General features: G+C 39.2%; 1 protein-coding gene across 3 annotated transcripts in view; it reads right to left on the bottom strand.

The window, feature by feature from the left end:
- RERE (arginine-glutamic acid dipeptide repeats) overlaps window positions 1–24,680 on the bottom strand; it is a 366,623-nt gene that overhangs the window by 135,950 nt on the left and 205,993 nt on the right. For all 3 annotated transcript variants that reach the window (XM_011368442.2, XM_011368444.2, XM_011368443.2), the window contains 3 exons: window positions 17,052–17,157; window positions 15,579–15,675; window positions 3,589–3,693 (listed from right to left, as the gene is read on the bottom strand). In XM_011368442.2, the coding sequence (XP_011366744.1) occupies window positions 3,589–3,693; window positions 15,579–15,675; window positions 17,052–17,157 (308 nt within the window). The remainder of the gene's footprint in view (window positions 1–3,588; window positions 3,694–15,578; window positions 15,676–17,051; window positions 17,158–24,680) is intronic.

Raw genomic sequence — 24,680 nt, 5'->3', positions numbered from 1 at the left:
TTAATCAAAGAGAGAGAGAGAGAGAGACTATATCAGTGACCATCAAAACAAAATCCTACATTTTAAATTACATGTTTTTTTCACTATCTCTAAATGCACTTAGGGACCTAAAGAACCCTAATGAGCAAGGGGAAACAAATGAACTGGTCCTTGGGGAAAATTCATGCTTAATAATTTAAAGATAAAAGCATCTCCTCTCTACTATCTTTTGTTCTTTCTGGGACTCGCCATTACTTCCTTCCCCTCCTTCACTGACCTGAGTCAGAGTATGTTGACTACAGAAATAAATTTGAGATGAATCCTGTTTATATAGCAGAAGTGAACACCCTCTGAGTGCAGAAATCTCAAAAACCAACCAACCAACAAAATATCTCCAAAAGCAAAGCCCAATTACTTATGGGATCAATGTTTAGGCCAGCATTAGAGTCAAGCCTTTCTCATTTGTCAGCCAGCCCCTTATAGTTTGTATCCTACTTGAAGCTAGAAACATCTGCAGAGCTCCATTTTCTTGCCCAGTTAAGTTTTGTTCCTTAAATATCATGGCTACCAAGAATAGTGTCACAATTCCTTAGCTAACATCCTTACGGTCAGAGGATTTTCAGAATTCATAATTTTCTGGATTTAGAAAAGTACTATCTTGAATATACGATATTATATGTAACAAACACCCCAGCAGTGTCTGAACAATAATCCCTATTTCATCATATTGTTACTTTGTGAGTTGTGCAAACTCACAAAAAGTAAATGAAATTAAGAATTAAATAGCCTCACCTCAGTTCAAGTATGACCATCAAATGTGTTATAGCACCAGACTTAGAATAAAAATCTTTTGATTTCCAGAGCATTCAGATTCCAGAATGAAAGGTAAGAGATCATGGCTCTTCCAAACTTTAAAGGCGATGAACCAAAGAATACAGACAAGTCTGCTCCCCGCTAACAAACACGTGTTCAACAAAGCAACACCATCAATACCAAAAGCTCTGGAAAATCAGGTCCCTGACAAGACACAACATATAATCAGGTTAGAGGAAAAATAAAAAGGTAGCCAAACACCGGAGTTTTAAAAGGACCTATGTAATAACCATGAAAAAAAATTTCCAAACGTTCAGAGCTTGCTAATATGCTTAATAAATTATGGAAAATCACATAAATCAACTTTTAACTTCTATTAGAATATTTGCTATGAGAAATAAATAATTCCATCTTAAGCTTCAATTTCGACTGCTCACTTAGAGCATAGTTCCTGCATTAAGGGGAGTGTGACAGTCACAAAGTCTGCGGTCACAGAATCACGACTCAATTTACGGCGGTCTTACTGGTACACGCACTACCTCACAGGTTTATTACAACAGTGTGACACCTCCTCTCCAAATGACTCAGGGCACAAAGAGTCAGCACCCAGCACCATGCAGCCACAACTACATGCTAGTCCCACTCATTCCCATGGGGGAGAGCTACACCAAAAACCAGCTCGCCACACAGCCCCGCTTCTCACAAACTTGAGACAGACAGAAACAGAGGTAAATTCTGCAAGGGTGCACGCACCTGTACCATGCTGAAGATCGGCTGCGCGTAAGCCAAGTGGGGGAAACACAGTTTCCTATAGTCTGTTAAATCACACACACTGTTCTGATCACATGAACACTTGTGAGAACTGTACACCCAATCCCGAGCCTCGGAGGTAGGAAGTGGTTCAGGGTGAAACCAGTGAGCTAGAACAGAAGGCCACACTGGCTCCACTGATGTAAAATTTTACACTCACTTCGTGAGAAGTCTGAGATCTGCCACAAACTTTACTAATAAGTAGATATTCAAATATTTTTGTTCACTTCGATTCATCCAACACCCCTCTAGTACAATATACCAGGCACAAGCTGGACACGGGGAATACGAGCACAGAAATGAACAGTGGTGACTAGGAAGGTCATGGCACTAAAAGAAGTGATTCGGGATGCAGATTCTATGAATGTGTTGCTACAGGCACGTCTTTCTGCTGCTTTTTCAGGTGAAAGACAAATAATATCCTATGTTTCATACCTAACCTACATTTTAAAACAAAACTGAAGTATCGCTTTGAATGACTGTCAGCAATGCACAATGAAAAATGAGAAAGGAACTTGGGAGTCTCTAGCTTACACAGGTTAAGTTATATAGCACTTTTAATAAGCATTGAGCAAAAACAGATGCATGACCAAAATCAGTAAAACAATCTGATTGATAGTTATGAACCTAAGAGCTAAAAGTTTAAAACACAAAAGCAATTTAGTCAATTCGCCAATATAATCTAGTTTGTGCAATGACTATTAATCAAACAGTTACATAAATATGACATCACTGAAATAACAGACTCTTTTGTATCTAGACAGAATCCAAGTTCAAGTGTTCCACACTTCATCTGAGCAACAGGAAGAGATGACTAGGCAGTCAATAAATGCATATGTAAAATAAACATCTCAAAATAAAAGGTGCTTTGAAATATTACCATTGATCAGATTCTTTGTCATTGGAATAAGGCATACTTAAAAAAAGAAAATAAAAGCTCAAATCCAGTTTTCTAAAGGAAAAAAGGTAAGCAAAAAAGGTGACCATTACACTATTACCCCTCCAGCTGTCTAATGTATTTATAGAGAGACACTAAAGGTAAGCCCCAGGAGGGCTTTATGCAGCCTCTGACAACCATAAGCCACGTGTCGCCTTTCACTGGCCCTAGGCTGACTGTCTTAATAGCAACGTTCTAAGTTTTACGTATATAATTTCTTGGCATCTTCTAGGAAAAGGTTTTCACTAAAACAATTACTCATCTTGCTATTATACTTAATGTGGTACTTCCACTAACTTCCTTGAGCCAGAAATCTTTTTCTTCTAAATCTTTGTCTGTAGATCACACAGACTATTCGATCACCTGCTAACATTCTTTTTCAAATCCTTAATAAAACATGTAATCATATGCTCAATAAAGGATAAATATGAATGCATACGCTCTTACAGAAATCAGTAAAGCAGAAGTTCTTCCATGTCCTGAGTTAAGCTACAGTCTATTACAGACTTAAAATAAGAATTCTTTGTTATTTTGACTCTATTGCTTTTCACTTAAAAAATAATAATTCTACCTGTTCATAGATTTCACCAAGATGGTTGAGAACTGGCTGTGTCCATCTCATACCAGTAGTCTTATTGGAGATATTGCAGTGAGGATTTCAGAGGTGTTACTAAGTGAACAAATGACTAACCAAAGAACTTTCCATAATGTTCTAGTGTTTTCAATACAGTATTCATGGAAATGTGCCTCAGGATAATAACCTGCCAATTCATAGTAAATTCAAAACACAGATGAACTAAATGTACGTTTTTCACTTGCCCACTCTAAACCTAAATTTTCTCACCTTTCCTTTTCTTAATAGGAAGACATCACGGCTGCTTTAGACATCAAAGACGTTAATTACAAGTCCCTCCAAAGAGGCTGACGACAGGATTTGCTAGTCCTTTTTTCTCGCCTTACCAGTAAATGCCCAGATGCATGAACACACACATACACACACCGCGAGAAAAGCAAGAGTTCTCACCGAGTGTCCCGAGCGACTCGCTTACCTCGTCTCAGGGTTGTAGCCTAATATGTAGAAAAACGAATCCACTCGGGCTTTAAACTCTCTAGCAGCAAATATGTCGGAAAAATGGGAGATGTTGCACTTCCCTCTGAAAACAAACAGACAAAAAAGCACATTAGTAATACCCTTAACTGCTTTGCAAACCAAAGTACTACTGGCGGGGTGGGGATGGGAGAGTTATGACTAAATCCATGTCACTCTAAGAACATGTAGAACATGGCTACAAACTCTACAGTCATCTATTCAGAAAACTGGGAGCTCCCAAAAGAAGAAAATGTCCATTATTATATATATTTCTGTTTCATGACTGTTTCAACCTACAACTTTACCACTTAATTGCTTTTATCCCAGCATTTTGGTCATAGAGTAAATTTTAACTACAAAGTTAAATTGAAGATGATGAAAGGATATCAAACTAGAAATGACAGGGGAGAATTAAAACTACGGTTAAAATACTTTAGGGAAAAAAATCCATCTAAAGCCCTTTTACACCATCACAGCAAAATGGGCCTTTTCTTCCCACTACCTTTATTTTTCTTCTCTTTTAACATGCAAGAAGTTAACTGACTAGAAAATCAAAAGAAAAATTTTAACATTTTAAGTACATAGATGGGTTTTAACATACAAATAAACACGTCTCAATTTTTAAGTAACATTAAATGACTATATGTTGGAAGACACTTTCCCATGGAAATACTGCAATAAAGAGCAGTAACGTTTCCAGGTTCATCTACCAACAAAAGTTAAAGCACAAGATAGCTGAAAACTCTACAATACTGCAGAACTCCTTAAGCAGTGTTTCTATGTACCAGATATGTCAGAAACTTTACACCGTGCGAGAAGGCCCACTTCCCACCACGCACGCACGCACATGCACGCACACACGCACGTTGGGAGAATTTCCTAGAAGGCAGGGAGGTTTTAAGAACTCCCAACTCCCTCGGTGGTCACAGAAGATAAATTTAACGTCAAGAGGAAGCTACAGGCTACGACTAGAGAGGACGGAACTGGAGACCAAACGCTCATCAACACCACACCACGACACTTCCAGGGATCCGACCTCCCACGGCCTGAACAGGCATCCGTTTGCGGAAGAGCTGTATACGCTGGGTGTTAACATCATGCTCACCAGCTAATCGCCAAGATGAAAGAAACTGGCTGAGGGATATCATCATGGGAATAGACATTCACTCACTTCCTACCAAGAAACTGAAAAGCAATGTCCTCCTTTCCCACAGGGCTTAAATAACTATAACCAAAGCCTCAGCAATGGACAGAAGCTAACATGGGCTCAGACAATTTCCATTTTTAAAATTAAATAAAAATACTACTAATTTACTAAAATTCCTTTGGGAACTACTGATTAGAAGAGAATGCAGAGAAACTGAACACTTGAAATGTGGGTGGTACAACTGAAATAAATAAATTTTAAATTTTTATTTAATCTTAATATAAATTTAAATAGCTACATGTGGCTAGTGGCCACCATATTGAATAGCACAGATTTATATAATACTTCCATCATTGCAGAAAGTTCTTTTGGAAGCACTGATATATGCAGAAGGGGATACATTTAGAGAGAATGTTGACTAGGTACCAACTGACCACGCCCAGGACCTCCAGTACTTAGCTGGAATAAAGTGAGCTTCTGGAAAAGAAAAAGTGAGTAAAATTACTTTTACAGATGAAGAATGCACTCACTCTGCAACTACCCAATCCATCTGAAGTGATTTAGTCTCTGAAGCTAGAAGAAATAAGTAAGTTCCTTTATCAGTTAAATAGGGATAAAAATACCTGTTGTACTTATCTAATAAAAATACTTAGATCAAATAAGCCTATGGAACTTTGTATACTAATCAGTGTTATGTAAAATAAATTATTTCCACTACCATTGTCCATTCCTAAAGGAGTGTAATTCTCATTATTCTTTCTTAAATACTCAAATTTAAGTTTACCCTTAAACTTAAGTAATTAATGTATTAAGAAAAGGTATAAAAACTCTACGAACTCACAATTCTAAACACAGCCATTAGAAATCCGATATATTTAAGACAAGGTTTATCAATCTCAGCACTACTGACATTTGGGACTGAATAATAAATTGTTTGTTGTCAGGGCCTGTCCTGTGTTGGGCAGCATTCCTGGCCTCTACTCAAGAGCACCCACACACGTATCATTGCGACAATCAAAAATATCTAGAGACTGCCACATGTTCCCTGGGGAGGGCAACACAACTGGTTCAGGAAAAAAACAAAAGCAGCAGGAATAGAAGCATATCTTCTAATAAATGACCGTGAACCTATAACAAATGGGACTTTATCATTATGTCCTCTATTTGCTTCCCATTTGATTACATGAAAGGTATTGATTTTTGTATGTTAATTTTATTCCTCCTAATTGACTGAATTCTTTAGTATTTGATATAGTTTAATCATTGATTCTCTGCGGTTTTCCAGATAAGCTGCTGTGTGCAAATAAACACAGTTTTAATTCTTCTTTACCCTTCTTAAGCCTCTACTTGCACCGAAACTCTAATATATGGGGCAAGTAGTGGAAACTGTGGGCACCCTTGCCTGGCTCCTGATCTCAGGGGAAAAGTCTCTCAGGTGTTCCCATTAGATATGACACTAGCTTTAGAAATCATGTCAAAATCACAGCCTTGGAGATACAGCTTCTTCTTCAGCTTTATTAATAAAGTAAATGATATTAACAGAGCCTCTCATAGTGAATCTATCTTCCATTCTTAAAATAAATCTCAGTTGGTCATAATGTATTTTTAATGAGATATTAGAATTTTTAAAGGATTTGATTAATTAGATCTAATGTTTTTTTCTTAACTTCTGCTTTTATCTTTATTATTACTTTTTTTGTGCTTTTTTTGTTTGTTGTTCATAACAGCTTTATTAGTACTAGCCTAGAAACAACCCAAATGTCCATTAACAAGGAAATGGGTAAACAAATCATTGTGTATTTGTACAATGAAATACTACACAACAATACAAAAGACTGAGCTACTGATACATAGCATTTTGTGGAAAAATCTCAAAAGTTAAATGTTAAGTAAAAGAAACCAGACACACAAAACAGGACATACCACCATGTGATTCCACTTATACGAAGTATAAGTACAAGGCAAAAGTCATTAATGGTGAGAGAAATCAGAACAATGGTTGCTTCTGGGTGGGAAGTGTTGAGGGGGAAATAGCTTAAGGGAGCTTTCTTGGATGGTAGGACTGTTCCATGCCTTGTTTACAGTCAAACAAATCTATCGCAAGTTATGAAAATGTAAACTTAAAATCTATATTTTACTGTATATGAAAAAAAGCATTAGGGAAAAATAAAACAATGACAGTCACTGGCTCACAGCTGAGGCTACTTAAAGTCGCTGTGTGTGCCGGTCAAGGGGCCCTCCTGCACTGGGCAGAGCTGAAGACAGGGTCGATGTGAGCAGGTAAGCCCACTCACCTGCTCTGACTACTTGGCACCCATTTTGAAATATTTTTCATATCGCTTCTCGCTGAAGAGTAGTGCTTACATTTACAAATGTGTGTATATATGTGAGTATCGAGTTTTTTTTTCCCCAGAGCCCTCTTTTCAGCATGCTCGCTCTCAAAAGCGCTAAGTACATCATTTGACAGTGTTTGTGGGATGTAGAAGAGACCGTTAAGAGAAAACAGCCATCATTCCCATCTTACTGAAGTATCTGGTTTCAGAGCCCCCTACGGTCCTGTATACCCCTTTTTTAAAGTGATACTTTGCTGTTAACAGAAACATGGCTAAAGACAAGAAAGCCCGTGTTTCAAGGTCCTTTCATTCATCGGTAGCAGGGCTTGCTGGAAAAGACTTGTTTTGGCAGTCCTTTGGCGTGGTGCCCCCCGGAGTTATACCCTCAGCAGGGTACCATCTCAAGAGTCCCTTGGCTAGTGAGAAGTGGCTATCCGAAGGGAATCAGGGAGAGACGAGAACCTCCTCGGCAGGAAGAGAATACAAATGAAAACTGGGCCCAGAAATTCATTCCCTTAAAACCACTCATAACTGGGAAAGTCTTCGTACATCCCCAGGCATATGCGAACCTCAGAGAAACTCATAAAGAGGTACAGACTGCTTACAGTAGCATGTTTGTTTATAGCTATTATTTCACTTTTACCTGAAAACGAAGGAGAAGATGATTTTGACACAGAGTCAGTTTCTTGTCTGCTGTAAGCCATCTTATTAATGACTGGCATAGGATTTTTAAAAATCTTTTCTGCTTCTAGTTCTTCTGTTTCTCTTGCCTTCCTGTAGGTTATTTGAACTTTTTACAAAATTCCATCTTGATTTATTTACAGTGCGTTAGTATATCACTTTGTATAGTTCTCTCTCGGTGGTTGCTCTAAATACAACAATCTATGACATTACTTCCACTTAAGTCCTTTTGCCTCACCGCTTTTTAAATATAATTGTCTTAAGATGACACAACATCAGTGTATTCTTTTGATTTATCTGTTGTTCTTTTTATCATTTAAGCTGAGGATTTAATTCATTTATTTTTGCATTTAAATCAATGCGTTTAGAATAATTAGTTTTCCTCTGATCACTGCTTTAAAAGCATGCCACATGTTCTGGTATATAGTATTTATAGTGACATTTTTAAAAATTTCTTTAATTTTGGTTTGTTTCCCTTTACACAAGGAAGTTGTTTAATAGGACATTTTACATTCTCAGGTGAAAAGTCCTGTCTGTTCTCTGTTTTTGCTTGTAAACTATAGTTTCATTAAATTTTAATCAGATATTTTCTTTGTGATTTAATATATAATCAACTGTTAAGGCTATGCCAAGGCATACAGAAAAATGTATACTCTCTATTATTAGAGCATAGAATTCAATATATGTCTTAAGGTTAAATATGTAGGAGTAAATGTAACAAGAATGGGAAAATCTCTATGAGGAGGATTCTTAAATGCTGCTGAGAGACATAAAAGTAAACATGAACAAATGGAAAAACATCCCTTGCTTCTGGACTGGAAAACTCAGCATGGCATTTGCCCACAGCTTGATCTAAGAGTCAGTGCAAGCCTAATGCAAATACCAACCATCTATTCTATGGCGAAAACAGTTACTACTAAGAGTCGCATTGAAAAACAAAGAACTGAAAAGGTGCCGGGGGATTAGCCCTGTCAGACACTGAAACATACTATGAAGCCTCTATAATGCAGAGTGTGGTGCTGGCACATCAAGAGACAACAGAAAATACAACGGCAACTGCAGAATACATATGGTTAGTAATACTATGACAAAGTGGCATCTCAAACTGCTGAGGTAAAGACAGACTTTTTAAATAAATGGTACTGGGACGAGTGGGTAGAATTCATCTTTAAATCTGGTGTAGGGAAAGCCTATCTAACTATGACTTACATCCTGAGAGAATAAAAGACTAATACATTTGACTACATAAAAATAATCTTTGCATTAATTTAAAAATGTAGAATTAAAAGAATACTGACAGAAGTGGGAGAACATATTTGCAGCATATACAACAGACATATGAAGAACTTCTAAAAAGTGAGACAAGACAAAAACCCAACAGAAAAGACACAACAAATGATTCAAAGGAGAGAAAAAGAATCCTTCAAACATATGAAAAAAAGTTCAAATTCACTCACTGTTAGTAAAATGAACTAAAACAACACTGAGATACCATTTCTCACCTATCAGACTGGCAAAATTGAAAAAAAAATAAGGTAACACATTCTGTTGGGAAAACAGGAAGTCTCATACATTACTGAGGGAGTGCAAATTGGTATACACTTTCTGGAGGAAAATCACATACACATGAATCTTTCAACCCAGCAATCCCTCTCTGTGAATCCACCCTGAAGAGACACACCCAACAATAAGGAAATAAATATGCACAGGATATTCATGGCATCATTTATAACTGAAATATCCTGGCAACAACAGAAACACCCATATACAAGAGAGCACAGCTGAATAAACTATGGCACGCCCACATGATGGAGTACTATGCAGCTGTAAAAAAGCATGAGGAAGTTCTCTATGCACTGATATGGAGCAATTTCCACAACACACCACTATGTTAAAAAAACCAAATGCAAAAGAGTATCTGTAGCATGCTACCCTTCAGATAAGCAAGAAGAGGTTATAAAAAAGATAGATGTCTATTTCTCATTCGTAAAAAGAAAAGGCAAGAAGGATAAACTGAGAAGCAAAGGGATCAGTTACCTATAGCAGGTGGGTGGGAAAAAGTAGAGAATGGAAACATGATAGCGGAGTTGAAGACTATATCTTGTATAGCTATGACCCTCAAAACCACAGCTGTAGTGCCCTTGCAACATACCCTTGCATACCCGCCCAAATAAACAAACAGTCCAAATCAACCAGGAGGAACCAAAAACAGAATGTGAAGTCTAACAAATGAACCTAACTGTATTACAAATGAGTAACACAACCACACTTAAAGAGGTCTGTAAAAACAAAACTGACCTAAGCAACTTCGAGAAACAGTACCTTGACTATACACTCTAACACTAGAGAAAAAAATTTAGTCAGTAAATGTGATCTCATAGGGACACGAGTTACATATTCTGAAACTAAGTTATGTGGATTCTAGAACTGAATAAAAATAAGTAAATATATTTCAAACAATAAGAACTCGGTTTTTCAATGCTGGAGGGAGAAGTTACAAATAAGGGAAAGAGGAAGGATAAAATGAGTTTGTGGTATTGGACTGGAAGCCTGTGTCCCCTCTCTGCCCTCTGCCATGTGAAAACACAAGAAGTCAGCGGGGTAGGAACCAGAGGAGGGACATCACCAAAACGCAAAACATGCCAGCACTCTGGCCTCAGACTTCCAGCCTCCAGAACTGTGGGAAAGAAACTCCTGTCGTCTGCAGCCACCAGCCGGTGTTATTTTGTGATAGCAGCTCAAAGAGAGTAGAACATTAATGAAATTCAAACAGGGTCTTCAGGTCGATGGCACTGTACTACTGCTGACTTCGGGTTCTGATGACTGCGCTTCAGTTATGTAAGGTGTTAGCACTGAGGCAGACTGAGGGGGGGACATATGGAAACTCAGTACTCATAACCTTTCTGTGTATCTAAAAGTAGCTCCAAATAAGGGGTGGCTCCATAGTGTAGTGGTTAGCCCGGCTGCTGTACACGCAGAAGGTCCTGGGTTCGAGGCCCAGGTGGAGCCACGGACCACATCCCAAAGACGCCAGGCCCCAGGTGCTCCAGGCCTTGGGTCTGCACCGCAAGCGGGTGAGAGGAGACGCCCCGCCTTCAGAGAGCCAGTTCTTAAGGGGAGACGGCAACATCCGTAGGTCAGGGGTGGAAGTGGGGAGGGAGGGGGATTAAAGAAGGGGAAAATTAATTAATTAATTAAAAGTAGCTCCAAATAAAAGAAATTTTGAAAGACCATGAAGAATTCAATAGAGAGCATGCTATTCAGTTAAGTGTTCCCAGTACCCACAGAGCCCTTCCCTTACCAGTGGCTCAGTAACATGTTAAATGATGAATGAACAAATAAATAAATAAAATGACGGACAAGTTATGGTATCTAATGAAGTACTAAGCGTGTATAGATAAAACAATAAAAATGCTGTAGGTCAAAGTCATTTCACATATAAAACCAACAGCAGATTAAAACCAGGAAATGAACTCTTCCACTGCAAAACTAAAAGCTCTGAGGGAACGTGCAGGAGCTAAAGGGATCCCGTAGATGCCAAACACTGGCTAGGGAGCCGTGTGAAGGCGGAATTAATCTGATTCAATCATGACATGTGTAAGACCCTTGCTGCCCATAACAAAGGAAGGAAATAAATTAATCTGGAATGAAAAGATGGTGATTAGGAGCTCTAAAGAGCTAGTTTAGCGTTTCATGGCGACAATTCCAGAAAATTCACTCTAAAACATATTCCTACAATATGAATTCCTAGGTAAGATGACAGTTTGTAACCTGATCTCCCTTAAGATATTCTCCTTCCAAGTGACTGATTACTTGAAGTAGGAAGCAGATATTCAGAAAGTTACACAACAGCCCTAAGCTGATGAGACTGTGTGCTCCTGTGCTGTCCCCACGCTCAGCACTGGAGAATTCACTGTACAGGTGGCACCGGGGACCTGAAAACGCTGTCCAGGTCACATGTTCACACTCCAATCACAAAGCAATTGCTCTAGATCCTTTTATCATCAATAAAACATTATCCTTAGTGTAGAAAAAGTTAACATCGCAAACAAATTGCAAGCTACCATTCTTACTTACTTTAATAAAATCTATCTGTTCAATCTCGGAACCGAGTTATCTGCTCGTTCCTGGAGCACCTAGGGATGGCTCCTCGAGCTAAACTCTTCTCCCCGTACCTGAAATAGCCTGGATACCCAATTAAGCCATCCAATAAGACACGGAAAACTAAAATAAATGGATGCTGAGTAACTGTAACATCAGGAAGTCGATACAGAATTACATTTAATTTAGCTTATTTTCTTCCTTTTATAAAGCTTTTAAGAACCTAATTCAGATTCAATGAGCATCAGCACTACTCATGCTACTGAGTGAGAAACACTCCGTGAGAGACTTTCTACACATCTTATCTTACTGAAGGCAGAACCAGAAGATGTGACCCTTGGTTCAAGGTTCTGCCCCTTCACAGATTTATTCATGTGACTCTGAATAAGTCTGTCGAAAAGAAGGCTCACAGATTAACAAACTTGGCCTTGGTCACAAAACTAGGCAGCACTGCTAGGATTCAACCTGAAGTCTTCTCATTTCAATGTGGTGTTTTTTCTATTATTATACCAGCGTCAGTCGAAAATATTAACCTGGAAATAAAGAGAACTCAAAAATACTCTCTACTCAAGACTAACTTTACACTATGGTTATTGATAAATGTAATGAAGAAAAGAAGCAGTTATAGAAACTTGGCTTGAAAGGTAGGGATGAGGAACAGCGAAGGCAAAGCAGCAGCAGGGCAGTAATGCTGGACCCCAACACAGCTTTCTGTGACTGTGAGGACCCCAGTTTCTTCTGGGACTAAATTTACTTTGGGTAGGGAAACGCTACAATCTCCACGTACACAGAGGGGCTGCAGAGAAATTGTTTTCCTTTGATTCATGATGGCTAAAGGACAAAGCCCTCTCTCCTGTATAACCCAGCCCCAGTACCAGCTTAAAGAGAAAGTTACACATCAGTTTCCTCCTGAGTTGATGGGATGGCAAGACCCCCTGAGAGCCACTGTGAGCTCAGTGAATCCATACAACTGAGCGCTCTGATCTCTGGAAGAATGGAGCTAATGCTAACACTATCCGTCTTTCCTTTCTCTCTTTTCTGTCCTCCACATTCCTTTCGTTATAGTCATATGATCCTCTTTCATGTGCCTATGGATTATTTTTCTCTATTTTGAAAGAGAGAAATTGAAATTATTTTTGGCAGCACTGCTTTATATCTATGGAGAAGGAAAAAAATTCTTTCTGTGGATAAACGCTGAAGAAAAAATTGGAAGAAATCTAATTCCCTTCCCCCTATATTTTAAAATTAATTTTGCTTTGGTGAGGAGAAAAGGAATAAATAGGGATTCTGAGGGCACTGCCATTCAGTTCTGCTCTTAGCAAAGATGACCTTACAGTGAGCAACAGGCGAGATCCCTAAGCAACAGTGAGACCCATACAGATGGGCTCCAGACGTAGGCAAACGTCAACACGTCCATGAATATTTACCGAGCACCTACTAGGCGGATCTTCCAGTAACTATGTGACCAGTATCATTTGCTGTCTTCGGAAAAAAACAAAACCAACTGTTAAGTCACATGAGAAATGCTCTATCTGAAGCTAACAAAACCAAATTTCAGATGATAGCTTTATAAAACCACTTTATGGCCCTGTAAAGAAAATACCACAGGAGAAAAAAATCTAATCGGTAAGGGTTATAGTTACATACACAGTGAAAAGAAGATAAGTAATTACCAGCTCAGCACTTCAGCCCTTAGTGGATGGTGGAGGAATAGTGACCTACACAATTACACATCTCCAGAAAAATATCTGATTGTAAACTTAGTTAAAGTAAATTCATCTGGGTCCAGCTGGAATTATCCGGGACAACTGGTTCTTCTCGAATTGTTAATATAGTATAAAAACACTACAAAACTGAATAGCCTCTGATAAATGTTCAAATACAGCCATTTTAAGCAATTGTATGAAAACATGTTGAACACCAGAGTTACACATCTATCTCATATATTTGTTTGTTTTAACTTCAACTCTAAATTGCTTAAAATCATTTACTGAACCAGTGACACGCGATGCAAAGATGAGGAGAAAAGCATGCAAAGCAGGATAAGAAATAATCCCAAGATCAAGCCACTTGCCTTAGCTAACGATTTAATGATTCCATCAATCTATCTGACCTTCCATTAACTTGCTTTGTCCTTGTGGGAATTCTGGAAGGCATTTATAGAACACCAGGAGAACCCTCCGAATTCACCCACAAAGTCCTGCAGAAAGCCAAATCTAACCACGTAGCCTCCTTCCCCTCCTCCAGCAGGGGTTGACCGACTGTGGCCACAGGCAACGCTGGCCCACCGCCTGTTTTTGTAGAACCCGAGAACTGAAAATGGCTTTTACATTTTTAAACAGCTAAAAAAGAAATCCAAAGAAGAATAATACTCCTCCTGACAGTGGAAATTAAATGAAATTCAGATTTTAGGGTCCATAAATAAAGTCTTACTGGAGCACAGCCACCTCGGGAGTGTTGCCTGAAGCTTCTGCACTCCAATGGCTGAGCTGCGTGCTGGCAACACAGACCACGTGAAAGATTATCTGGCCCCAAAAGTTTGCCTAAATCGGCCCTGTATTAAAAGTTGCTACTAATTTGCCTTGAAATAATTGGCTTTAGCAATGCAGCTTTGCATAAGAGACTCCAGATGGTTTTACTGAATACCATCAGAGCAATGTAATAGAGAAATTATTGCATCTTATTATAGTTAAGCTAAAAGCCAGCATAAATATCCCTGTGGCTTTTTTTCTAAACCATACTCTTTAACAAAGAAAGTAGTTCTTCCACTACTTTATTATTTCCAGTGGGGAAAGTTATGACTTGTCTTACTCCTCTGACACTTAAGAAGCCCAGTCTTCCACTTATATACAAAATATATCAGAATGTGTGTGTGTCCTTTTCTTGAAAGGGGCAGAAAAAAAGAAAATGCCACAGGGTACAAAGCAGGGGCTCAGGGTCACTTTTTGGCATAATTACCTAAGACATTAAAACTAGCTAGAATAAACGGGGGGGAGGGGGGGTCACCTTATAAATTACATAAATGCCCAACTGTACTGTATACCTAAAGCTAATATAAAAATATAAAATTTTTTTAAAAGAATAAAACTGGGGGGGAATAAACTAGCTTGCAATGTTACCTCTGCCTCAGAATAAAGTTTTCTGTATTTTCTCCCTACCCCCAAGTTTTCCATAGGAAATTTTTCATACATACAGAAAATTCAAAGAATATGTCAATGAAAATTCCTACAAACTTTGCCTAGATTCTCAATTAATTACATGCTGCCGTATTAGTTTCTTCCATTTCTTTATCTTTTCTAGTGGCAGTGACCGAATCTTTAGGAAATAATCTACAGACCATCATATACTTCACCCTAAATACTTCAGCGACCAATACCAGAATAATAATTTTCAAAGAAATAAAGATACAAAAATATAGGGAGGGTGTAAAAAAAAAAAAGAAAGAAAAAAAGAAAGAAAGAAAAAATAGGAAAAAGAGTCCGCCTACCCTATCCCAAGAGATTAGTGACAGACAACCTCTGAAACCCCAATAATCCAGAGTTAACTAACACTGAATGTCAGCTTCCAGAGACCACAGGAATAATCTGATTAATGTCATAATTAGCAAAAGAGGTCAAGATAGCTCCAACTCTGCCTCCCACGCTCTGACTTCTCCTTCACAGGAAAGACCTCATCTCTGGCACTCACCTGAGGGCAGCGGCATGGTAGGTGTCTACATAATCGGAAATGAAGAGCTCTCGGTTCTTGATAACTGGGTCTGTAATGACAAGTTCTCTTCCAGAGTCTGTCAAAAAATTAATTAAGAGGATATTAAAATTGGGCTCCCCAAAAACAATTAGAAAAATTTTGCAAAATTTTTCTTTCAGGTTCACCTCCCACTAAAGAAAGCATAATAAACGAACAGGCCTGGTCAGCACATAGAGGAAAGGAATAATGTATAGCAGAAATAACAAGAACAAAGTATTCTGTCACATGTCTTATATCCTTTACTTAAGCCTACAGTTCACTGAAATGCACTAAGCACAAAATAAAAAAAGAAAGAAAACAGAACTATCATATTACAGCAATGCGAAATCTACTAAATATTTAGTGATCCTGTCCATCTTATTTTTTATTGCTAAATATTCCAGGATGGAGTGAAATCACACTGTCTCCGTTGAAAAGAATAACCAAATTACTATTTTTAATAACAAATCATACTTTAACTGCTTTAACAGAAATTTTTGGTTTCAAGAGAGAAAAAAACTAGTTAGACATAAAAGAACATCATTCTTCAAAACTATTTTTGCCTACTGGTTTGTTGAATTAAAACTTATCACCAAAAGCAGTGTAGAAGAGGAGGAAGGGCACCAGCAGCAAGGTGACAGCTAGATCCCTGCCCAGGGGCCACCACTTGCAAGATCTGTGGCCTGGGCAACTCCAGTAGCATCTCTAAGCCTCAATTTCTCATCTGGAAGTGGGGAGTGGCAAAGCCTAACTCATATAACTAATGGGTAACTCATGGGAATCAGCTATGATGAGGCCGAGTACCTCTCAAAAATCAATAAAAAGGAGCTACTGTACATCTGAACAAACGTGATATACATTTATGTACATATCTCATGTGTGTCGATAAAGTTATTGGGTAGAAACTACAATGCCAGAGGGAGAGAAAAATAAAAGATGCTGTGAATAACCTTCTTATTGTTCTGAAAGTCAAGACTCAAGCTAATTCCAAAACACCCAGGAAAGCTTTGCTTTGAAAACTTAGGTTCAAAAGCCCGAATAAAGAGAAGTTCGATAACATAGATTACTGAAAAGGAGCAAAGAAATAAAATACAATCCTGTTTTAAGTATATTATTAGTTCAACATTAGGTGAGAAAAAGGAATAAAAATGAAATTATTGTCATTTCCAAAGAAGACCTATCTCTATTCTGAGTTCATGGGAAAGACGCCATTAGCACATGTTCAGGTCGTTTCTTTTTTAGGGCAAAAATAATGAAAGAACTCAGCAAAAAAAAAAAAAAAAAAAAAGAACATTTCAGTAATGACAGTTATAAAACATCTTAGAGAAAATTTTTCATTGTAGTTATCTATATTTAATGAAATATAGATATTGTAGAAAAACTTTGTCAAAAGCTAAAAAATGTGTAAGAGTCAAACCAGAAGGACATATTTACCATTTTCATTATGTCGATCCTGAACCAAATGCTGATACACAGAATCTGGAACTTCAGACTGACGGTAGTACCATTTGACGTTCATGAGTAGATGGTCCCTCTTACTCTGAAAAGGAAAATCTAACAGCATTAGGAACAGGATTTCAGGTGCCCACAGCTGCATACCATACCCATGAACAAAAGGCCCTGGAAACAGGTGAACAGGCAGAGAGGGAGACACACAATTACCACCAGGGCCACAAAAATACATAAGTCAATTATAAAGTCAAATTGTATTTTTTCTAGATCCCAGCCACCACATCTCTGACCCGATTCCTCAAAGTTACTCACTTGGGGAAACAAAGGAAACCAAATTTGAATCTCTAAACCTCCCCAGCTTGATTGACTCTTCAGCGTTACATTTTTTATTTAGCATTAACTACACAGTATTACATGAATCATCCTTCTATCTTAATTTTAATAATTTTGGTCAATATTTATAAACTGTGTTCACACACGGTCAAGCCATTAAGGACAGTAAGTTAGAAAGAACTTACCTAGCAAAGCCTGGCACAAAGTCATCTCTCCAAGGTTTGCCCATCACCCAGACCAAGTTACAATCTTTACTGCCACTCTACTTGCAGTTTCTGCTATACGGCAAACTAACACAGCAAGTATGCATGGTGAGGAAGGTACTATGAGTCCATGGAGCAGGGAGCCTGTCCTATTTACCTTCAAATGTCCAGAGAACAGAACACCTTGTACATAATTATTGGTGACTAATGAAGAGTTCTGTGATGATCAGGGTCTCATAAATGTTTGTGGGACACTTAACCATGTTATCCCTAAAACTTAACTTTGTCCCTAGTACATTCAAAGAACAAGGGATCAAACACAGTCCTTCTATTTGAAGGCTATGGGAGCCATGGTTTGGGGCAGATCGTCCATGTCGTGAAACATGCCCTGGTCGTGAAACATCTCAATATGGCAGTATACTAAAAGACTTCCTGTGGCCTCATAAAATACTTTTCCAACCCAGGTAAGGGCCTTAAGACTTCCCCAAGGTGCATGCAGTATCAATCCTCTTAGCAGCTTCTACCTTCTCATTCTAAGTCTGCAGGTCAGAAATGAATGAGAGCTAAAATTTGAGAACTGCCTTGTGTTTATAGAAGAGTTGGCTAAATCCTAAAATAAGTCAAAGGAGCCTTCTTTAACGAGAGGTATACACACAGTCTTCACTAAAAGGCCAGAAAGGCTCAAAAAAAACCTTCCTTAAATATTTAAGCCATTTAAAGAACCGGAAGGAAAACTGCCAAAAGTCTTGACTAAACTCAAATGTGAAGAAGACTATTCCAAAGTAAATATAAACCCCAAGATGCTTATTTTGCAATTAATTGTGCCAACCAGGCCTATAAAAATAGGGCATCATTACTGGTTTAAATAAAATAGATTGGATACAAAGAACAATCCTACAGAACGGGTACATTTTAGTTTTTATCCATGTGCACTTGAAATTCTACACTACTTATACTGTAGGTGGGAAAACAAGGACAAATCAGTATGTTAAATAAAAAGCATTAAATGTTATAGATAGGAGTTTATAGACAGAAGTAATTACTTCCAGCGGGGACTACTGAGAAGGTAACATCTGACCTGGGAAAAAAACAGAAAAGATTTCAATGGATTCTTTCCAGGTAAAGGATGAGACCTGAGGAAGACACAGAGAGAGAGAAAAGGCATCCAGATGCACATGGCCCATCTGCATGCAGAACAGGAAAATAAATGTTCTGAGTGATACTGAAAAGAACCTGAATCCTGACTGTAGTTTGGCCTTCAGTGGGTGTCTCCCTATCTGGGAATGGGGTCTTCTATCTCCACTGCTGACCAAATCCTCAGGCAGTGAGGTACAAAACACCGAGACATGGGAGAGCAGCAAGAAGGCTGTGGTTTCTTTCTTAGACAGGGCGAAGAAGAGCAGGACCAGGATGAGAGCGCTCACCGTGAAAAGAAACAAACCAGGGAAGGGACAGAGTCTAGCGGTACTCGGGGATAAACTCCCGTATGTAAACACACTGTCTAATACAGGGCTTCTCAACGTCAGCACTACGTCATTTGGTCGAGATAAATCTGTGTGGAAACCTGTCCTGTGCATAGCTAGGTGTTTAGTAGCATCCCTGGCCTCCGACCACCTCCAAATGCCAGTGGTGCCCTTCTCTTGTGACAACCAAAAATGTCTCTGAACATTATCAAATATCCCCTTTGGGGACAAAATTACCCCCAGTTGAAAACCAGTGGTCTAACAGTTAAGAATAAACCTAGGTAAAGCAATGCTAGGTGAAGAAGATGGACCACAGGTAAAAGAATCCAGAGAAGTCTACCGTGGTTCAAATTCCAGCTCTACCATTCCCAGCTACTGGACTCTGGGCACACGACTAAGATCCTATGAGTCTACCCCTTCCTGTAAAATAGGAATATTGAACCTACCTAAAAGGACTACTGAAAGCACTAAAAAGATGGAAAAGCATCTGGAACTGGGAAGGTACTCAAAAGAGCATTGTATTCTGTGTTAGGAGGTAAATGTAATCAGTGTTTCACAGAAAATTTTCAAGAGCTTTGCTGAGAGCTGTAGGAGTTATTTCTTCACCAGAATATGGTTTCTTTCAAGAGATGATAGTGATCTCCAGTAAATGAGTTACCAATAGATGCTTCAATGCCCACGGTAATGAATTACTTAATAGGGCACAAAGGAATTCAAATCTACCAGCAGTCCTAGCAACAATGTTCTAAAATCTATACTTTTATGTATTTCTGTAACGCATCTAAGATGGCTGAAAACCTAAAGGGCAACAGAAATAACCTTTTAAAATTACCATAACTGGTACTTGTAAAATGTCTATTTTTCAAAACTAAGCCAGCGATTCCAGAGACCTTTAGAGGTATAACATCTACGTTATCTTCTGACCCAAGCACACTTAATGATCTCTCTCTCTCTCTGTTCTCTCTCTCTCTGTTCTCTCTCTCTCTCTCACACACACACACACAATTACCAATCTGATTTATTTGTACCTAGATTTATGACTCCTAATATTAGACTTCACAAAAGCAGTTGAAAACCAATTGGATTTCCTGATGCAGTACTACCCAATCACCAGGGAGGGGCAGCATTGCGTTAAAAAAAAAAAAAAGCTTCCAGGATCTTGATTCCACAGATACCACACAAGGGTAGACTCAAAATAAACAAAAGTTTTAAACAAATTTAAGTAGCTATAATAGACACAGTCTTCCCAAATAAGTCAGGAATTTGGTTAAAGACTAAACATCTATAAAGGGAAGCAGTGAGCTGCTTCAGAGGGTACTAAACTAAAATTAGGTAAGCCAGGCTTCTAGTTCTGTGTGACATCACCAATTAGCTGCGGGTGACCCTAGTTATTTGACAGGTGAAGAGATAGAACAGGATGATTTCTACAGTCTTCTTCTACCTTACGTGCTTATGTTTAGATTTCTTCCCCAGACAAAACCAAGCACATAAAATAGGGTTGGTGGGTATTTTCTATGTATCAAAATAATGGCATTAGCTAATATTATCAACCTAAAAAAAAGTTTTACAAATTAAAATGTCACCTTCCATGGAAGCTGGCTGCTGTGCCCTGAGGAACAGCAGAAGGGGCAGGGAGCAGCCCCTCTCCCAGTAAAGGCCCCCAATGCCACCTCAGACACACTGGTGCTGCTCAGGTGTTACCCATGGGAAATTTTCATCTTCTTCCCTCTATTCACTAGTCAAAGATTCTATTCAAAATCACAGAAAATTAAAAGCAGAAGTGAACTGAGAGATCATTTGATTCAACCCAAACCACCTGGGTTTGAATCATGGCTTTGCAACTTACCAAACTGTGTGACTTTGGGCAAATGACATCTCTGAGCCTCAATTCTCTCACATATAAAATGAAGGGAAAACGACAGTCTCTAGCTCATTAGGTTGCGAGGATTAAATAAATGAATGTAAGTAGAATGGACTGGCTCTCAACAAACGCTGGTATTACTGTCACTGTTTGGAGTCAAGCTATAAGAGGTGGCTTTTCTCCAATTCGACAGTATGCTAGTAATAGCAAAACAAAAATAGATCATGCAGCAAATTAGGGGGAAGTATCTTCACTTTTGCAACAATTTGAGAAGCACATACTATATTTCCCATATGTCTCATTACTGACTAGTGATATAATTGTAGGACTGCAGAAAGGTTCAAAGTGGTTAAATGACACATTTTAAACAGAATGTGGTGAGGGGCTTCCTATGGGAAGGCACCCTAGGGTATATATCCCAATCACAGAGAGGAGGCCACTGGGAGGTAAATAATTTCTCACCATTTTATCTTTAAAGAGAGGAGAGAGGGGAGAAAGGAGAGAGGTTGATTTGACTCGTTACAGATGGTTGGAAACCACCAAACAGAAGCGCCTCTAGTCTGCTCACAGTGGTCTCACCGGAGTGACTGCAAAAGAAAGAAAAAGGGGAGCTGACTCTGGGTTAACTGTGGATTCTTCACATCTCTGGCCTGGATTTCTTTGAAATGAGGGCTGTATGTAAATTTAAGGAAATAAAAACTTTAACAGAAGACAAACCCAAACCCACCTGGGTTTAGAAAAAAGAGCCTAATGGAAGGTTTTGGGAAGCAGAATAGAGAGGATTTCTAGAGCTTTGAATGTCAGCCAATAGGCTGAGAATGAATAAATTAAAAAGTCAGAACTGAAATTAAACATTTATAATGAGGTTAACTGACAAAGGTAAGCTGGGGAGAAAGGAAGGAGGCAGGGACAGGAAAGGCAAACAGGAGAGTGCTGGTGAGGGGCACTGGTTCATCTTATCAACAGTGTATCAACAGCGTACAACGCGGCCATCCCGAATACAAAGACAAGATCAGATCTAAGGCCGACAAGTAAATAAACTTTCCTAGAGATCTTTTATGATTATTAATATAGTACTCTCACTAATTTAAATAGCCAATCCGAGTCGTTACTAGGACCAGCCTTAATATCATCCTCTGGAAAAAGGTTTTAACACAACATCAAAAAAATAAAGGAAGCACAGTGAGGTGAGGGGAGGAAGAGAAGAAGGGCAGGAGTCCAGAAATGACCAGCAGGACTGGTGCAGACTTCTTTACACAACAGGAAGGAGGCCCTCCAAAGCAGCATGGGAACAACAAGAACTTTAAATTCACCTGCATTATGGAGGAAAGACCTTCTTTGCCCCAGTAATCACCTATCAGGTCTTGCAGATACCATCAGGGCTCCCAAAGCCTTCCAAGCAGGCCACTCCAGTCTCTCTACTGTTATCAAATGTGACTGAGAGATCAAGGCCAAAGACAACCTAACCAGTAAATGAAGACGGCTATCATGAAATGAACATCCTCAGTCAAAATAATCTATTAGAGATAACAGAGGGGCTTCCCTCGAAGTTTTAACTACTTAGTTCTTGGGCACTCACATTTCAAATAATGAAAGGTCTAGATTCAGAGTCAGGTGAAATTAGACCAAATTTCTTGTTTTTAAAGCCCAAATAGCCAATCAGGCTTTTCCAGAAATTTGGGAAGGAGAACTGGCTTAATGTTTGCATACCACATCGCTTAAGAACATAGGTTTTGAAGAAACTTTTCATGCATTTCTACAACATGGTCATAATGAAGTTAAGAGTTATATGTGTATTAGAGGTTTACTGTATAATTCAGAAAAGTCTACCCAAACTTTGCACTTGTAATTAAGACACTAAGCCTGGAGAGTGGGGAAACGGTCTACCAGAAACATCACGGACCCCTTCCGGTGTGCTGCACAGTTGGTTACGGTGGCTTTTCAGCCCTGCAGGGTCCACCTCCACCTACATACGAGGCATTGCCTGTTGGAAAGATCATCTTGGGAAGACGCTGGAAACACAATCTTAGTGGCTTCTTCAATCATTCCTGACTTTCGGAGAGCAGAGTAGGAACAGACAATAGGGTAGAAGATTTCTATTCTTCAAAGGCCAAAAGTAACTCCAGGCATATGTACATGGGAATCCAATCTAAAAGATGCTTTCTGTACCAATGAGAGGATCATCGTTATTCAGCTTTGTGGATAAATATCAGAACTGAGATCAACATGAAATCAGGTAGGAAATATATCTTGTAATATTTCAAGCCATTACTTTACTCCTAACACAAGACACTAGGAATGTACAGATATTTTCCATTTCTATCTAAATACAGCTTTAGCTGTATCTATGGTTTTATCGCCATTACAGCTCAAAAGGCCATGAAAGAGTTACAGGAAAACATGAAGTGCCACCAGAGCTCAGTCCATCAAGGACCACCCACCTCAGAGTTCGGCAGACAGGAGTACCAGGAGACCAGGAGACCAGGGAAGAAGCTGAAGCACTGACCCTACTGCTCCCTTCTCAAAGCAGAAGAAATCACGCTCCGAGCCATCATGCTCCAATCTCCCTTGGTACTGAGACATTAACGTTTTGTTTCTTTTTAACTGAGGTTAACACAAGTAAATTTCTTATTGCCATTGAGTAAACAAAGTAGCCATTCTTGTTTTGTCCCAAAATGCCCTCCTCCCAACTTTCTCGGGTATGTTTAAGTGTGCAAGTGGGCCTGGGAGAATTCACAACCTGTAGGCGTCACCGCTACACACACGCCCAGCGGAGATCAACCGGCCTGGGGAAGCACTGCGATCGCAGCCCGTTTCCCTTCCGGGGCCGCGGCGCTCGAGTTCCTGACACAGAATCCCGCTCAGTGGTGTGATAGCTAATTTTCTGTCAACTCGACTGTACTAAGAGACAACTAGCAAAACATTATTTCTGAGTCTGTGAGAGTGTTTCTGGAAGAGGTTAGGATTGATTCACTGGACTAAGGAGATCCGCCCTCAGATGTAGGCGGGCATCGTCCAATCTGTTAGGAGCTCAGACGGAACAAAAGGTGAAGAGGAGGTGCATTCCCTCTTTTCCTGAGCTGAGGCATCCACCTTTTCCTGCCACGAGACATCGAGCTCCCGCTTCACGGGCCTTTGGCCTTCAGGGCTTACCACAGCGGCCCTTCGGCTCTCGGGCCTATGGACCGGACTGAATTATACAACCTGCTTTTCTGGTTCTCCAGCTTGCAGACAGCAGATTACGGGACTTCTAGGCCTCTATAACCTCATGAAGCAATTCCTATACTGTGCGTGCGTGGGTGCGTGCATATGTCCCTCTTCTCCAGGGCTGTTTCTCTGGAGAACCCTAAAACAAGTGGCTATTTATCATTTATTAGCATTTACAAATGGACATAAAGTGGAACTACACAGAGGTCTACTGTGAACTAGCATAATTAATTCTTTCTTTAAAGATAAATAAATTGATGAAAGAAACAGAAGCAAGCCACATCTATTTGACTAAGTTGCTTGCTGCCTTTAGGAACTAGAATAAAGGTTACAAGCTCATTTTCCAAACCTGCAGCACTCAATCCAAAAGACTGTTTTCAAGAGGTTGCATCAGCATGTGGGTGTGTGGAAGAGGATTGAAAGCACCTTGTATCAGATGGTGAAGCAAGAAAGTGGAACTCAGGGAGGGCAGATGACTTTTTACGGTGTTTACAACCAAGATGCACAAATAACTGGTTACATACAAATCTCCAGAATGATGATG

Source organism: Pteropus vampyrus, unplaced genomic scaffold (assembly GCF_000151845.1).
Source record: "Pteropus vampyrus isolate Shadow unplaced genomic scaffold, Pvam_2.0 Scaffold142, whole genome shotgun sequence".
Taxonomy (NCBI): Eukaryota; Metazoa; Chordata; class Mammalia; order Chiroptera; family Pteropodidae; genus Pteropus; species Pteropus vampyrus.
The sequence above is the reverse complement of the archived record's forward strand: the minus strand, read 5'-3'. Positions and strand labels throughout refer to the sequence as shown.